Source organism: Nanorana parkeri, unplaced genomic scaffold (assembly GCF_000935625.1).
Source record: "Nanorana parkeri isolate BGI_ZX_2015 unplaced genomic scaffold, ASM93562v1 scaffold269, whole genome shotgun sequence".
In the NCBI taxonomy this organism is placed as follows: Eukaryota; Metazoa; Chordata; class Amphibia; order Anura; family Dicroglossidae; genus Nanorana; species Nanorana parkeri.
Window position 1 is genome coordinate 245,852 of NW_017306537.1, and position 18,380 is coordinate 264,231.

General features: G+C 41.8%; 1 protein-coding gene across 4 annotated transcripts in view; it reads right to left on the reverse strand.

Annotated features, from left to right (window-relative positions):
* SMG6 (SMG6, nonsense mediated mRNA decay factor) overlaps positions 1-18,380 on the reverse strand; it is a 239,990-nt gene that overhangs the window by 176,007 nt on the left and 45,603 nt on the right. For 2 of the 4 annotated variants that reach the window (XM_018557150.1, XM_018557149.1), the window contains exon 11: positions 4,283-4,294. The exons of the other annotated variants lie outside the window; for them this stretch is intronic. In XM_018557150.1, coding sequence (XP_018412652.1) covers positions 4,283-4,294 — 12 coding nt within the window. The remainder of the gene's footprint in view (positions 1-4,282; positions 4,295-18,380) is intronic. 4 annotated transcript variants of the gene reach the window in all.

The following is an 18,380-nucleotide window of genomic DNA, read 5'->3' on the forward strand; positions in this document are numbered from 1 at the left end:
TGGAAGGATCAGATAACAGGCTCTCTAAATGTTTTCACTAAAGGCCTCACATGCCATAGAGCAGTGGTTCTCAACTCGTGGGTCGCGACCCAAAAGTGGGTCGCGACACCTTCTGCAGTGGGTCGCGGTGTCATTTCTTCATGGAGCGGCCCATCTGCAGTAGAGCGAAATAGAGAGGGGGATTTGCAGGACAGCTTGAGGAGACATTAGGGGTCATTAGACCCCAGATGTTTCCATAAAGAGAACCTGTCACCTCAATACAATATCACATAGGAGCTTGTTAGCTCCTATGTAATAGTGATAAAATTAAGGGGGGAAAAATTAAAGTCATAAAAAATAATAAAATAAATATTTAAAAATTAAAACCAACCCCACCATTTGCATGCGAATAAACATGCGTGTGTGGGGCATTCATGTGTATGCACCAAACATGTTAGGTATCACCGCGAACGTTGGAGTGAGAGCAATAATTCTCGGGCCATAATTCATGGTTAACGCTAAACTGATAACCTGTACAGGCTTTTAAAACGTCACCTATGGACAAGGTTGTGAAGCATAGTTTTTCGCCATTGCTGAGGTGCATGCAATTTTAACACTTGACATGTTTGGTATCTATTTACTCAATGTAACTGCATTTTGTATATGTAACCAAAAATGTGACCATGTATCACATTGTTATGCCTGATAAAAGGGACTGCCTGCAATACTGCCCCTACCAAAGCTCCAAACCCCCACAATACAATTCCATACCCCCAATAATGTTTAAAATGTGCATATATATACGTTGCTGAATAGTGCACAAGTTGTTTTGTGTAATAAATGAAAATGTCTCAGAAATGAATCATTTTTGGGTCACGACTTCATGACCAAGGAAAAATGTGGGTCCCGAGGTTACACAGGTTGAGAACCACTGCCATAGAGGACACTCTGGCTGCACCTATTTCATCACAAAAACAAACTTTAGAAGAGACATTAAATGTAAAAATAATAATTCCAAACAATGTGATAACTGTATTTTTAAAATCATCTTCGATTTTATAACCAATTCAGTGCAAGAACACCACCCTGACCACCTCAAGACAAGCCATCACCAGTGGTGTCTGTGGTCCTTCCCTATTCCCCTCTTCATAGGCAGAAAGTTGAGTGCTGGATCACATGTTCATTATTTTGGAAACGTGTTATTGTGGGGCCCAAGGGCCTGTTTACACCAAGCTGTTGCGGTAACGCAAACATTGGTACATTGTGGTGAAATTCAATGTCAATTACAAACGTGCGTTACAGCACACCACAACATGCAATAATGCACTGCACTGTGCTAGCTAAACTTGATGCAGGTGTGATTTTAGGTCCAACGTTGGCGGCCAAATTATTATAATAAAGGATTTATATAGCGCCAACCGTTTGCGCAGCGCTTTACAAAATTGAGGGAGACAATACAAATAAAGTACAGGAAGGTAGGAGGGCCCTGCTCGTGAGCGCTTACAATCTAGTTGGATTAATAGGTTTCCTTAAAGAGGAACTTTACCCATATCTTTAAAATAACAAAAACCTTTAGAAATGTTTTAGTGATGACAATCTACAAACACTTCTAGATAATTGTCGACTTTGTATACCTTATTTCTCTTTTCTTCCCCAGTCTTCTGGCAGTGGCCATGTTAACTAAGGGCAGATTACTAGCTCTCCTATTACTTCCTGGAACTCTGGCACATGTAACTAGGACATGTGACCATGCATATCATCTCAGGGGAGGAAAATGCCTTTTTCTGAGATCTCATGAGATTACAGATGAGATTTCCAGCAATCATCTGCTGATGTAACCTTCCCAGGATGCAATGCTTGGGAATATTACATCATCTGTGCCAAAACAGACCAGGAAGTGGATAAACTCTATTTGTAAGTAAATTAAAAACAAGTTTAACCATTAAATGTAATTCCAAATTAAATTCAGCATGCAGAGCTGCATGCTGGTGTGATTTTTAGTAAAAGGAGTTAAAAATGTCCACTTTAATACGCACCACAGCAGACTATCCTGGTGTGAATAGGCCCTAAGGGAGCAAGTGTTGATCATGCCACATTTGGGTTAGAGTCACACTTCAGCGGTTTATTAAGTTTTACATGTGTTACATTAAAGGAGAACTATGGGGTTAGGGCTTTTCCCCATAGTTCTCCTTAGGGTAACGGGAGGACACAAACTAGCGTCCTCCCGTTACCCAAAGCTCAGCATACCGCGAGCTGCAGCTCGCTGTATACTGAGACGCCGCAGCTGAAATGGATCCCGACAATTATGTCTGGATCCGCCCAGCTGCGTGAGTGACAGCTGGCTCTGCCTATCTAGAGGCAGAGCCAGCTGTACCCGCCCCCTCCCCCGTCCCTTCCGCCAGTCAGCGCTGGAGAATCAGAGCGGGGAGGAATCCAGCCCCTCCCCAGTCACGGCAGAGAGCTGTGACAGGATCGAGAAGTGAGCGAATGCTGGTATGTGTTCCCTCACTTCCTGATCTACTGAGCCGACCTGTGACAGTCTCATTGTCACAGGTCGGCTAGAACTATGAGGTGAGTGAAAAGCACTCACCTCATAGTTCTCCTTTAAGCAGATATTGTGTAAATAAGATGTATATTTTTCACTTGAATCTTGGTGTGCTTTGTGCAGTAATCCAGACTCTATACAGGAGCTTCCTTGAATACAGACCAGTCATTGCTGCTCTCTCATTGTACAGGGTGACTGGTCTTTCATCCACCCTCCTGTAGTTTTTCTTCACCTCATAGTTCTCCTTTAAGACTGCCTAATCAGTATGAACGGGCTGCCAATACACAAAGCATGTGCATTGTGGGATGCTACTGGGAGTTTCACTGAAGGTAGTCATTTCAATGTTAGGGTGGCCAAACAATGTTAGAATTTCAGCCAACATACAGGAATTATCCACAATTCTTACAGCGGATGGCCCTGCTAGCTCGCCAAAAGTGGATTAATAAATTGACTTTTGTTGAAGGCCACAAATTTTTAGCCAAACAGTGACTGAAGCTAATAAGCTGCAATCACTGTTTATGTATTCTGACAGCAGACGGCATCAGCTGTCAGAATACAATAGCTGCAGTGAGAGATGTTCCCATCCATGCTGTTTACCGTGGATGGAGACATCTGTTAGATTAGGTTTGTTCAGCCAGTTTAAAATTATCAATTTCCTGGCTGTTATGCTTACCCTATTGTCTCAGTAGTTACTGACTCACTGGCATAGAGAAATAAATTCATACTTGTTGCAGGTCAGTGATTTAAAGAACCACAACTTTCAGGAGGAGGCCAGTAATATCAGCATCTATCATGATCATTTTTTTTTCTTTTCTTTAGAGAAAACCTTCCGGCAGCCTACACTTAGAGTTCCTGTTGAAATACCGTCACCAGGAAGGGGACCTCCCCAATAAATCCTGTCAGATTCCATCACTAAGTTCAATGACAGTGACTCCATCTAGACCCCTCTCACTTACAGGAGAATGGCAACTGCTGTGGCTTACTACTGAAGCCAGTGATGTCAGGCCTATTGTATCAGAGTGAAACTAGTTTCATAGAGATCTACAGAGGGGACTCTGGCAGGCATCTTATGATGCTGGGGACCAGAGGTGAAACAATGATCACTGCGAAGAACATGAGAGCGGCACTTCCAAATGCGTTGGTTTCTTCATAGACTTCATCAAGTGTGCACGGGTGGCTGCGGGTTACTGTGGAAAGGTTTCTTTGAATGTAAAAATAGCCGACAGGGTTGCTCAAAACATTACTTCAAAGGACATCTGAACCTTTGTTTTAAAAATCAAAATTGTAATGAGCTTGCACACTTATTACATCACCTATATAAATGATATATTTGTCTTCTACATAAAACGAAGATGTTTCTAATATCAACTAACCTGGTGGACACTTACAGCCTTACTGACAATCCAGGCTTCTGTGGATGAACAAGTACACAGAAAGTACTCTTCTGTGCACTAAAAGTCCCAGCATTGCATGGTTTTGTTAGAACTCCGGGCAAATTTTTTATTAACCCTTGCAGTTGGTCTTACCCCGTACTGCAAGTGTTAACTGCTCATTTTTGTCTAAGTAAAAAAAAAAGTTTTACTCACCCAATCCTTCAAGCTGGCTTGCTCTTAGACCGTTCCCTGGAGCCTCTCTTCCCCCTCTGCTGCAGTGGTCTAAGGTCCTGTAAACCATCATGTTCTATATACGGTGTATAGACGTCAGGACACTAAGGTACAGTCCAATGCTGCAGAATAGGAGTATATAGGCTTTAGTGACCGGAGAAGCAGGCTGCTGCCTCAAGCGGTTAGCACCTAGACAAACAAGCACTTGACCCTTGCAGTGCAGGGGTAGCCCCACTGCAAGGGTTAAGAACACTTGACTGGAATTCTTCTTTAAATGTTGGCATTTCAACCAGCCTACAGGAGGTGGGAGGGACAACCAAGAGGAACCGATTAGCTGAAATTCTATCAACACAATCTTGCTCCTTCTTGCTCTCCATCGCTGCTGCTGAAATCTTCTCCTGGTCTTCCCAGGTTCAGCTTCTTCAGCCATCTTGATGGGCAACAAAAACATGGAGAATGTACACCAAGATGTGCCCTCATAGCTGGTAGGCAGGAAAGCTGGGGTTTTTGTTTTTTTAAGGGCTTTAGCTTTTTTTTTTTTTTAACTACAGATATACTCCCCTTGCCATTTTAGCCACTTTGTAACTCATTGTTTACTAGCATTGTGGCAAATAACACTCCCATTTCCTTGATGCAAATGTCATAGCTTCCTCCATGCAGCATGCACTCTGAATGTTAAAAAAGAAAAAAGAAAAACCCACAAACACCAAACAAAAACACGTGCCACAAGCCTCCTAATTTTGCAGGGCTACCTGTGCGTGTACAGGCAGTGGCATCAGACATACTGTGAGTGCGCACATAAGAGTGACTCCGTACGCATAGCACCCTGCAAGCCAACGCCACCTTTAGAATGGCAATCACAGCCAGCGAAGGAGGACCTTGTGAAATTAAAAGAAAGAAATGCTTTAGAAATAGCAGAACATAATGTAAGTGCAGCCACCAGCATCTTCTTCATAAAAAACAAATGGGGTTTATTATCACTTTAAAGTGGAACTGAACAGGTGATTTTAATCTCTTGCTTCTAACCAATTTGATCACTTGGTGACCATTTTACATGGGACATTTTTAGTAGTTCAATGAGGTTATTAAAATTGTGTGACAATAGACACAGAAGGAACAAATGACTTTGTATGGAATAAGTCACACAAGTAACACATAGTAGAAATCAGCCTCGCATAATTTCGGGCACAATTGTCCGCTCATGTGCCATTGATTCTTACAAGATGCTATGGCATGCAACTTGTATATAGTTCACTCCACAGGGAACTATTTGTTCCATCTGTCTAGTGATCAATTGTTAGTGACTTTAGCAGCATGATTGAGCTAGATAGCGATAATTACTGTCCATGTAACTTAAGTCCAAGGAACACTCAGAACATATCTGTTGTTATAAAAAGGCAAACATAATAAAGTGAAGTTGAGAAACAGTTTTGACACCTATTGAATCAGAATACAAATTAAAACTACAAATACTTTCAGACCACATGAAATCCTTGATCATAACTACGCTTTAGAAGCAGATGCAAAGACAGGATATCTAAAGTTAACCGTTTCGTTGGTTAAAGCTGTAAAGTTGAAACATGAAAGAAAACCAGGTACACTCCAGTGCTTACTCATACATCTGTACCTCTTTGTGTGCATGGGAACCCCTTAAATGAAGGGTGTGGATATTAAAAAATACTGACTTAAAAAGGGTAAATCAAGGGCTACCTTAACTTTGGTTACTGATCCCACCATCATGTTGGAATAAATCGTAAGGCATAGAAGGGGTAAGGGTTCTGCTCTCAATTTCACTCCTAGTCTTCATTTGTATGTAAGGCCTGAGGTTTAATAGGTTCTCACGTTTCAGAGATTAATAAGTGCAGTTTCATTAACCCCTCCTAAGTTCTCTTCCAAAATTATATCTTTCTCTTCTGAAGACTACTATAATAATTTCTAAATGTAGGTGTAGAGGAGCATAATAAGTAATCAAAAACTAAACTCCTTCTGCAAGGCATGCCTTCGATAGAAAACGTCTGGCATGAACCAACACTAAAAGGAGTTGTGATTTTCTATAGCTGCCAAAAAATAAAAGCATCTGCAGATTAAAATGCGAAGGGTACATTTTAATGAAATAAAATAAGACAAAAAAGCCTGTGGCATAGACGAAAAGCTGGAGGAAACCACGGGTCATTTTCATACTTGTCACCTGCACTTCCAATAAACTGAAACCACACACGGCACCCACAGGAAAAAACAGCCAGCGACTGTGCAGCTGCTTGGTACAACTCTCGCCACGGAATCAGAGATCTGATCACAACTTTTGTAACACAAACAGCAGAAGAGGCATTAACAGAGATGATAGGAAATATATCAACAGGGGAACATCAAACCATAGAAAGACAAATCCCTCCCTATGTAAAAAGAACTTCATGTTCTTCAAGGATTCTCCATTCCTTTGAAGAATCCACTAGAGCCTAGGTGTGCATCCCATGGGTTAAGGGCCCACATTTTTGGGACCCTAGATTATTAGTGAATTTAATAACTAAATAAAAAAAAAAAAGCTTTTTTTTTGGGACCCCAAAAGGCTAGAAAACAGATAGCCTGGGGGTTGCCAAACTTTACACCGATACTCTGAAGCATCATTGAAAAAACATCAACAGTCATCAACAGCTCAGTGGGCGACAAAGAAATGGTAAATGATACATGCAGGATTTTATTTTCAAACCCTAAAGGATTGAGCACAGCGATATTATGGATAATAAATACCTCAACAACCAACATGTAGGCTCGGCAGCCTCCTCTATTATTGAGCAGGGTAGTAGGTGATCTCTCCATTAGGGTTATAGCCAACAGTAATTTCCAAGTTGGAGATCAGTGCCTGGCACACAAACTAGAACAATGTTTAGACAAGGGCTTGGCGAACAAATTGCCTGGGAGCTAAGTGGCATAAAAAATTTGGATTTGAACTGTTTGGGATATATTGAGTGCTTGATTATCCACTTATTTCTGTTGTTATCGGGCAATATCTGGTACATTGACTAACAGTACCATTCCCCAAAGAAAAATTGTATAAAATATAGAAGATGCTATTAAAAGAAATAATTTATAACATTCAAAAACATAAATGTGTACCAAGACCATTTTTAAATTTAGAAGCACAAGTCTCTTTACGGTCAGGTGTGGTTACACAGCGAAGCAGAAAACATATTTGGTCTGCCGATAACATGTGTAAAGATGACAAGCTGTGGACAGAACATGAAGCGACTGTCCTGCTACTATATTACCCAATAAAACCTTTTACGCACTGTCTGTTCCCCACAGAGCATAAATACATATTAAAGCTGAACCTCAAACCACGCTACTGTATGCTGTACAGCTATATGCTTTGAGGACCAATTTCCACAGAGCACGATCTTACTGTCCAGATATTATTTTCTCACAGCATTGAGGAAAAACCAGTAAACTGATGCTCATCAAAAATGTCCAATGTATACGATTGTCAAATTTGCCATTTTTGCTCTTTCTATAGGAAACATCAACTTGGGGACCGATAACCGTCCAAGATTCTTTAACAAAAGAACTATGGTGTGTTTTTCCCCATAGTTCTCTTTAGAGAGTCACGGGAGAACATATACCAACCTCCTCCCATGACCCAAAGCTCAGTATATAGCGGGCTATTGCCTGTGATATACTGAGAGCACCACAGCCGGGACGAATTCCCCCACAATACTGTCTGTATCCACCCAGCTGCACGAGTGACAACTGGCTCTGCCTATATAGAGGCAGAGCCAGCTGTGCCCACCCCCTCCCCCATTCGTTCCTCCGTTCCGCACTGGATGATTGCAGAGGGAATCCATGTGGGGAGCAATGACCAACAGTCACCGCAGGGAGATGATCGGGAAGTGAACAGATCAGTGCATGTTTCTGCTCACTTCCCGATTGATAGAGCCAACCTGTGGCAGTTTGTCACTTGTCGGCTCTAACCATGAGGATGAGTGGAAATCACTCACCTCATAGTTCTCCGTTAAATCCAACGTGCCCTAACCCAGCCATACAGACACACATACCCTTCCCCCTTCTGACTGGGATTGCATTTTTACCAATGGAGTTGGAGATTTGGTCAGGATCAATGGTGTCCTTAACCACTTCAAGACCAGGTGTTTAGACCCCCTTCCTGGCCAAGCCATTTTTCAGTATTCAGCGCTGCGATACTTTGACTGACGTTTATTCCGTCATGCAACGCTGTACTGAGATGAATTTTATACCATTTTTTGGGAACAGATAGAGCTTTCTTTTGGTGGTATTTAATCACCACTACGGGTTTTATTTTTTATTATAATTAGGAAAAATAAGGTAGTTAATGCTGAGAAATACAAGCAGATAGTTATCCATCATATCATACCAACAGGGAGGCGTGTGATTGGCATAAAATGTATTCTGCAGCAGGGCAATGACCTCAAAACATACAGCCAATATCATTAAGTACCATTTTCAGCGTAAAGAAGAACAAAGAGTCCTGAAAGTGATGGTTTGGCCCCCACAGCAAACATGGGTAAAGGTTAGATTGACTAGTAGATTTAGATGGACTTGGCTAACAAATTAAATCTGAACTTAAAAAGGAGAACTATGAGATGAGTGATTTTCACTCCTCATAGTTCTAGCCGACCTGTGACAATGAGACTGTCACAGGTCGGCTCAGTAGATCGGGAGGTGAGCGAACACATACCGGGTTCGCTGACCTCTCGATCCTGTCATGGCTCTCTGCCGTGACAGGGGGAGGGGCTGGATTCCCCTCTCCGATCTGCCAGCGCTGACTGGCGGAACGGACGGGGGAGGGGGAGGGTACAGCTGGCTCTGCCTCTAGATAGGCAAAGCCAGCTGTCACTCACGCAGCTGGGCGGATCCCTTCATCTAAGTCGGGATCCGCTCCGGCGTCTCAGTATACCGCAAGCTGTAGCTCGCGTTATACTGAGCTTAGGGTAACGGGAGGACGCTAGTTTGTGTCCTCCCGTTACCCTAAGGAGAACTATGGGGAAAAACACTGACCCCATAGTTCTCCTTTAAGCTAACACTTTTAGGGCAGATAAAGGTTTTGCATAAATGAATAAAAGCTAACCAGTATAAGCACCCTGTCAGTGGTTTGTCTCAACCCTCTGCCACTTTTGCTGGGTGGCTCTGTCTGTTAAAGGAAATTGAAAAACAACAAACAGGACTACTGGCTAATAATTAAAAAAGAAAAACAAATGCAGCCACCACATCTTAGAATTGATGCGTCACCTAGTGTGACTCTTTATGGGCCTTGCTGACTCCTCCCCACAGTGTCCAGGTTATGACCATAAAGTTTAATTTTGCTTTCATCCCTGCAAATGATTTGGTTCCAAATGTTTTGAGGCTCCTCAAGAGTTGCAAATGTACGAGCACAACTTGATGTCGACTGGCATCCCATTCATTTTCACTGCTAATACCAAAAGAACCTTAATTCACAAGTCGTCAGCTCAATGGAGGCTCTGAAGGATATTTGTCCATGGGCAGACCTTGGCAGCCTAGAAAGGGTTCAGTGATCTGATTTCTAATGTTATAAACAGAGAAAGGGCCATGTGGTGGTGATAATGTATTAGTTAAAAGGTTGTCTAAAATATAAATTAACACCGAAAAAGCATACAGACTGTACAGGGATTATTAGAAAACAAACGATGGAAACACCCTGTGATGAATGCTTATTCATAAAGATACATATTTTATACAAATGGTTAAAAAGATAGAAAACATCAGCTTTTTATACTTGTAAATTTATGAGAAAAAAAATCTGAAAAGAAAATTGAATGTTACAACTCTTAAATCTCTGGGCTTTCCCAACACACCAGCAACCATTTCATAATCTCCGTGATCTTGTGCAAAAAGCTACTTTAGTTACCTAGAAAACATTTCCTAGAATGTGTCAAACAGCCAAGCACCTGTAGTCTGGCAGTGACGCCGCCCGTGTGTCTCCTGCCAACACAGGTTGCTGCCAGCAGAACATAAGCTTAATCGCTAATTATTAAATAAAAACACCAATACAAACTTGTCCAGCTAACATTCCTTGAAATCACTGCTTCTCACGAGTCAGGATTGCTACATCATGTAAATATCTTTAACGGAGATATAAAAAAAATGATTCAAGATGATTAATGATTAAGATCAATAAAAATATATATTTTTTTATAAATACATTGTTAGAATACAGGCCCGTTTGGATATTTTACCTGTCAAATGACTTAAAAATCTTTAAAAGCCATTCTTATGGTACATACACCTCTGCTAGTTGCGGAGATCACTCGCTACTTTCTAGTTTAGCATTAGCACTTGCTCACTGGACAGATGTAATAAAGGGGATTCGTTGTCTGAGTGAAGAGGTGACATAGGAAGCAGAACTGCTGAACCAGGGACAATGATTGCTTACCTCAAAACAATATAGGACATCCATCTGGCTGTGCAGAGTGGGAAAACATGCAAATGATATAATTTGGTGTACAGAATTATAAATCTTTAGGTAGGCAAAACAGTAAACATACATGTAAGGTGCATTACGCAGTTTTAGAAGCTCTCTAGCATCTAGCACCCTCCAAAAAATAACTCATGAATGAACAGAGCAAGAAAACCTTTCACCAAACCAAAAGAGGGAAGCTTTTCTGTTTCATGACTTATAGTGTAAATAAAGTGAACATTTTTACTGTTTTGTACCAATGTCAGGATTTTTTATTGCCGTCTGTGTCCCCAATGGGAAGTTTCACCCTCTCTATGTCCTGGTGATAATCCTCCGTGGTAAAGGAAGTATGTGAAATCCAACATTTCTGAGTTGCCACAGTAACAGGAGGTGAGGGGAACCCCGTTAAGGTAAAAGCTGTCCGAGAGGGGATATTCCTTAGCTCCTCTTATTTTCTTCTGTTTCTCTAAACAGGAACAGAAGAGAAATCCCCTAAACAGAACACTAAAACAGTAGAAAAAAATACAAATACTTTGGCAGGAAAGAACAGCATCCATATAGGCATTTCAACTATGCATTTAGATATTCGGCTGGACAGGCAACATTTACCTTTCTGGCCCTCCATCCTTCATATTTGGGGCATGTTAAGATTTAATCGAACGGGAACTTCATCATAATCTAGGGGTTGCAGGACCGTATTAAATATAATACGCCACTAACACCTTAAGTTATGATTCTAAACGTGTGGGAGGAGCAGAGGAGGAAAGCATAAAGGCTTGCGCCTCTTGTTCTACCTCCGCAGCCCTGCCCTAGGGGATGGCTCCGTGACACCCCTAGAGAGCTGACAAAAAGATGCTGCCGAGGCACCAAGTGAGGCTCTTGTTTTGAAACATCAGAAACACTTAACATTGCAGAAGAGTTCCCCTTTAATATCTGGAGATCGTCTGCTGAAAGCTTGCTTGAAGGAGAGCCCTTCAGACCCCTCTTTTGTTTATTGAACTCTGGACTGTCAGAACGCCTAAAACCAGGACTGTTAAGTATTCACCTTTTATTTATTGTTGATAGAGATTAATTATACATACATATATAGACAGGGCTCGAAAAATCCACTCGTCCGCTCGTCTGTGACGAGCAGACTGTGGAGCCCGACGAGCAGCTTCCCAGCCGGCCGTTGTAATTACACGGCCGGCCGGGAGCTTTACAGTCAAGCGATCGAGCGTCTCGAGAGACGCTCGATCGCTTGTATCAGAAGCTGTCACTGCAGTTGCCGGTCCAGAGATCCGCTGTGCCCGATGCGGCCAGGACCGGCACGGCTCTGTGACAGGAGATCAAAGGGAGTTCAGTACACGAACTCCCTTTGATCTCCACTCAGTCCCCGAATGCAGGAAGTGATGTATATTACATCACTTCCTGAAGGCTTGACATGTTTGGTGGTTTATTTACCCGACGTGACCCAGACTTTTATGTTTTACCAAAAATATGGGTAAGAATAAATGTTTTATAACATAACGTAGGGAAACTTTTTTATACAATATACAAGGCCTTCCCTGAACAAGAAGACGTCTGGATGGGAGCATATGCTGCTCTAAAAGATGGATATATCTTTCAGCATTTATAGTGCCTTTCCAGATGTGCAAGCTGCCCATTACATACGCACTAATGCACCCCCACAACATCAGAGATGCAGGCTTTTGAAGTGAGTGCTAATAAGTGAGAATGTCCCCCTCCTCTTTAGTCCAGAGGACACGGCACCCAATTCTTGCTAAAAAGAATGTAAATTTTGATCGTCTGACCACAGAACAGTTTAAATAAGCTTTGGCCCAGAGAAGATGGTGTTTTTAGGATCAAGTTCAGATATGGCTACTTCATTGCATGATAGAGCTTTAACTTGCATTTCTGAATGCCACGGCGAGCTGTGTTCACAGACAGTAATTTTTGGAAGTATACCTGAGCCCATGCAGTGATGTTTAACACAGAATCATGACTGTTTTTAATGCAGTGCCATCTGAGGACCTGAAGAGAATGAGCATCCAATATTGCGATTTGGCCTTGTCCCTTGTGCGCAGAGATTACTCCAGAGTCTCTGAATTATTTTAAATATTATGTACTGTAGATTATATATTTAAAAGTATTTGTAATTTTACGTTGGGAAACATTATTCTGAAATTGTGCAACAATTTTTAGACACCACTCTTTATAGATTGGTGAACCTCTGCCTGTCTTTACTTGAGACACTGACTCTCTAAAAAGGTGCCCATACACTTTACAACCCTCGCAAGACAAGTCTTGCGAGGGTTGTAAAGTAATTTTAAAAAGTACGATCTCCCCATCTTGGACAGGCAGATCGTACTTGCGATCATCGTACTTCCGATGACTGCAATGCTGAACGGGCAGTGTGCGCACAGCGGCCCGTTCGGCAGTCATCTCTCGATCATGTTAAAAAACCAGCCAAAAATCGTACAATTCTCGGCTGGTTTTCCAACATGCTCGAAATACAAAAGTCGTGCGACCGTACATTAGAAACGGTCGCACGCCTTCCATACACTGCACGATTCTCGTACGATCGCGGGATTTCCCGTGATTCTCGTACGAGAATCGTGCAGTGTATGGGCCCCTTTAGATGGTCTTATCATACCCAATCATGTTACTGACCTGTTGCCAATTAACATAATTAGTTGCAAATGTTCTTCCAGCTCATCCTGGTTAGTACCACCTATTTTGCCAGGTTTTTGTTGCCCTGTCCCAACTTTGAGATGGGTTGTTGGCATCAATTTCAAAATGACCTTATTTTTTTCTTAAAATGGTACATTATCTGAGTTTAACCCTTTTGTTGCCAAGCCCTCCGGAACATTTTGCACCTCAGCTGGCCACGCCTTTTTTGCAATTTTTCCCATTGGTTTCAACTGCTGCGTTGCTAGCGTTTGTAAAAGACCCCCCAAACCATATATTTTCTGAAAGCGCAGGCCCGCTAGAATAAAAAGATGGTGCTACTAAAATTGAAGGCCCTGCGATAATTGCGCAAATGTTTCTCAAATTATTAAACCGATAAAAATACACTATTCAATTGATAAAGCACACTAAAATCAGTATCAGTGAACAAAAATATATTTTCTGACTAAATCCAAAAAGATAAAAACTGTATTGCGTTAATAACAAATATTTGCAAATTTAAAATTGCGCCTTTTTGTGAAAAGGTAAAACAGTGAAGGTACGCTGTGTTGGTGTTGTGATAAAATTATACAGGTGTATATTTAATCGCAACACAAGGTATCAACGCATGGCAATGCGTCACAAAGCTTTGGCATGCGCTGCCACAGTTAAAATATTTTGTATTTATTTTTTTTACAGGAGGGGGGGGATGGGGGGCTACGGTGAAATATCTGGGGTCTAAACAGACCCTGACATTTCCCTTTCAAAATAGAAAAAGAACTTGAGGACACAGAGTCCTCATTTCTTTTTCTGCAGCCTCAGCACTCAATGAATGGAGAGCACTCAGTACAGAGGCTTCCCATTCATTCAGAAATGGTTAAACATTTGACTTGTTTTCTATTGTGAATAAAATATGGGTTTATGATATTTGCCGGATGGAATAATTCACTGTCAACTAACTCACCTCCTGTGCCCATCTCCCCCTCCTATGTCATGCACACTCAACTCAGAGGATACCTGGATCCTCAAACTCTGCCCTCTTCAAAGTGGATAATGCAACAAATGCTTCTAGACTAAGACGTTAATACATCCTGCTCCCTCTAGTACTTGGTAAGGATCATACGGGGAAGCATAATTTCCCCAAAAGGGAAGATGCACACAGTTAAAGCTGGTGAGCACTAGTGAATCTGGCCACAAACACCTACAGAGCTGACAACCAAATATTTTAAGTTTTAAATGGACAAAAAACTACACACCGTCAAAGTACAACTTATGCTATACTGTCACAGGGTTAAAGCTTACCTGCTTTAATTCCTGTGTCCCAGGGATTGGTCTAAAGCAGTGAGTTGTGGGAAAGAGACATTTCAAATCTGATATTTTGGAAACGCATGCACCACATTCATTTTGAATGGGAAGGAATCACTCCTGCTTTGACATGTCTCAGGCAGTGCACAGTTGCACTATAGGGTACTCTGTAGATGTGCTGGGATGGCATTCAAAGTTAATTTTGCAGCACTGCAACACAAGTGTGCTAGATGTTGTAATGCACATTTTACTATGCATTACTGTAACACAGTAGTATGAATAGGCCCTAAGAGAGCGAGAAAGAGAGAAGGCTCATCTCACAATCCTTTTTACATGGCACCAAGCAGAGCTTGATATTGGCTGAGGAGATGTCTGCTGCAAGCACACTGTGGTGCGGAAAAGTAAATCTCAGCTGCTGTATTGTCGAGTTGTGCAGTATGCATGATCATTGATGCCAGCAGGAAGTAGCAGATTTCTTAGTGTTATTTGGGTCACTAGCAGCCACAAACCTGGATTTTTCACAGACCCTCCATAAGTATACAGATTGTTGAGAACCCTGATCAACCCCCCTCCCCCCTCCCCCATACCAACCGCAGCAAATACAGAAGTTGTACACAAAACGTAGACGTTACTTTGCTCTTCTAGGAGAAATACAACAAACACTGTTACACAAATTATAGCACCACATAGAACTTCTCTAGTGGGCAACAACAAGTGCTCCACATACTCACATAATTCATTCCCACAGCTACCACAGCTACCTCATGTATCATTTCCCCCTCCTCTTTTAGATTGTAAGCCCTCGTGGGCAGGGCCCTCCTTACCATCTTGTCTTGAATTGTATTGTAACTGTAATGTCTTCCTTATATTGTAAAGCGCTGCGCAAACTGTTGGCGCTAAATACTATGTAATAATAATAACAAAGATTTTCAGTCTCTGCGAGTGCCCACAAATTCCTAACCTCAGACAAGACGCAATGTGCAGCAGGATCTTTCTCCCATCCCATCACTCTCTAGGAAAAACTAAATCAGCCCATCTATGTCCTTCAATAACCAGGACATCTGGACCTCTGCAACATCTCACAGTTACAATCTTCCTAATTCAACAGGCTGGAAGACAACAAAAAAAAAAAAGCTTAAAATGTATCATATGAAAAAGTCTATGAACCCTTCAATGGTTAATTTGTTTTGTTTCACCTTTAATCCTCTCTACAAAGTCAAAACATTCAAACACTTTTGGCAGCCATTTCATAGTTTTCTAATTCTTGTTACAAAATTCACAATGTAAACTAAAAATGTTTTGCAAGGTAAATATTTTTAGGATGTTCTTTCGCAATCAGCCTGACATTCACCTAAAGAGGACTACTAATTGATATCTTAGCAAACACGTGTTAAAAGGGACTCAAAACTCTGGCATTAAATCTTAAAAATGCATTCAATTACTCCATTAACAAAACTATCTTATTTGTGTATCACTCAACTTTAGATCCTCAAATCATCTCTGAATTGGTGCCGACACTGTCCTTCCTTCTGGAGGGTGGCTACTTTTGTTCCCCATGGTCCCTGTGTGTGTTGTAAAGTAGTCACCCCTCCAAACCCACTCCCATGATGGACTTCAACCCTATGTTTACTTTACTTATTTGTATTATGATTATAGTCGATCACGGGAGCGTCCATCACAAAAGGGACCATGGGGAACAAAAGTAGCCCCCCTGCAGAAGGAATGACAGTGTCAGCACCAATTCAGAGAAGATTTGAGGTTTTAAAGCCAGGTGAATCTGGGAAAATGGAATTAGCCCCTCCAATCTGCCACCAACCTCCCCCCACCACCACCCCCTTCCGACGGAAGCTTTTTCCGTACTCCATACATACTACCTTCTAGATTTTGAATTGCACATGCAAATGTGCACTCGATCAACGCGGTCACCTGGAGGGGTGGGAGAGAAGGGGCCAGATTCACCTGGGAAAGTGAAATTACCCTTTAACTCCTGAGTTTGGTGTCACTTTAATGCTGCATTAAACTTGGCAGATTATTATGCTTTAATGTTCACATACATGTCGTCCGACTTCCAAAACAACCGTGCAATTTGACCAAGAATGCCCAGACTTTTGTACATACGCTATTTAAAGTGACATTAAACTCAGAAGTTAAACCTTAGAAATGCATTCAAGTACCGTAACCATTAACAAAAATGTATCTTATTTGTGTATAACTCGGCTGTAGATCCTCAAATCATCTCTGTAATGGTGCCGACACTGTCCTTCCTTCTGGAGGGGGGCTACTTTTGTTCCCCATATTCCTGTGTGTGTAGCCACCGCTCCAAGCTCACTCCTGTGATGAACTACAATCTCAATACAAATTAGTAAACTAAACATGAGATTGTAGTCCATCATGGGAGCGAACTTGGTGTGATGGCTACTTTATAACACACACACACACACACACACACACACAGGGACCATGGGGGACAAAGTAGCCACCATCCAGAAGGAAGGACAGTGTCAGCATGAATTCAGAAATGGTTTGAGGCTCTACAGCCAAGTGATACCCAAATACACTACATTTTTGTTAATAGTTAAGGTACTTAAATGCATTTTTTTTTTATGATTTAACTCCTGAGTTTAGTCTCGCTCTCATAAGTTACAAAATATTTTTAAGAAAAAAAAAAAATTTGAAATTTGTTTTTTAGCGCTGAAAATAAAGAAACCAAAAAACACACAAAACCACCACGCCTTCCCAATACATCACTATCTGCTAGACTGGAACATGTGGCATCGTGAGTACTTTGTAAAATTTGTCCAGCTCTGGATTACCATCAGTTTCATCTGACCCAAATTTTGCCCTGCATCATTCCTTCAGACAAACTATTTTTTAAAAATAATTATGCTTCTACACAAAAATGCAATAAACGTGGGTTTACAAATACTTTTTTTTTAAAAGGAAGGACAATGGCACAAAGACAAAAATGTATCTGTACAACTGAGGCCACTGCAGCGTGATTTTGCGGAGCTGGAATAAGTCTATCACAAGACAGCTCTGAAGATCACTCCAAGCAGCTGCATTCTCTCCCTGTGCAGAGGAAGCCAAATGCCAGCACTGGTATTCATGTGACCGAGAGCAGCTTCATATCATGCTTCAAATCAAGGCAGCCGTAATGACACACAGTGCTCAGAGCTAACAAAGAGGTAAAACAGACACGGCACACATGACAGTCTGAGGATTAAAACTTGGAAAAATAAGAACCAGAGAGGAGTTGCCCACTCAAGCTGTGCTCTTGTCTGTCTAATCATGACAGGAAAATGACAAACCTGCTTCCCTTGCTTTCCTCATTCCCTAGATGCACCAGAGGAAAAGTTCACAGTCATTAATCCTTGACTGCAATAGGGGGGGTTTAGGGCTGCTATAAAAGAAATTAAATAACCATGACTAGCCTGTATGCACAAACCAGCAAACCAAGGAAGACAGATCAGCGCATTAAAGTCCTACAATGGGCCTGGTACCTGTAGATTGCCCACAAAGTGAAACAGATATTAATGAACTTAGCAGGCAGGGCCGTAGTGTAGTACAGCCTTTCTTAACCGGGTGCCTTCTGGCTTCTTAAGGGGTGCCTCATAATTTTGTGATGGTAGGACTCTGATGTGAAGGGGGGCCTCTAATGTGAAGGGGGAATTCTGATGCGAAAAGAGGGCTCCGATATATCGGGAGGGACTCTGATGTAAAGAGGGTCTTCTAATGCTAAGAGAGCTCCTGATGTGAAAGGGAGGGGACTTCTAATATGAAGGGGAAGCTACTGATGTAAAAGCGGACTCTGATGTGAAGGGAGGAACCACACTTGTGTTTCTGCAGTGCCCCC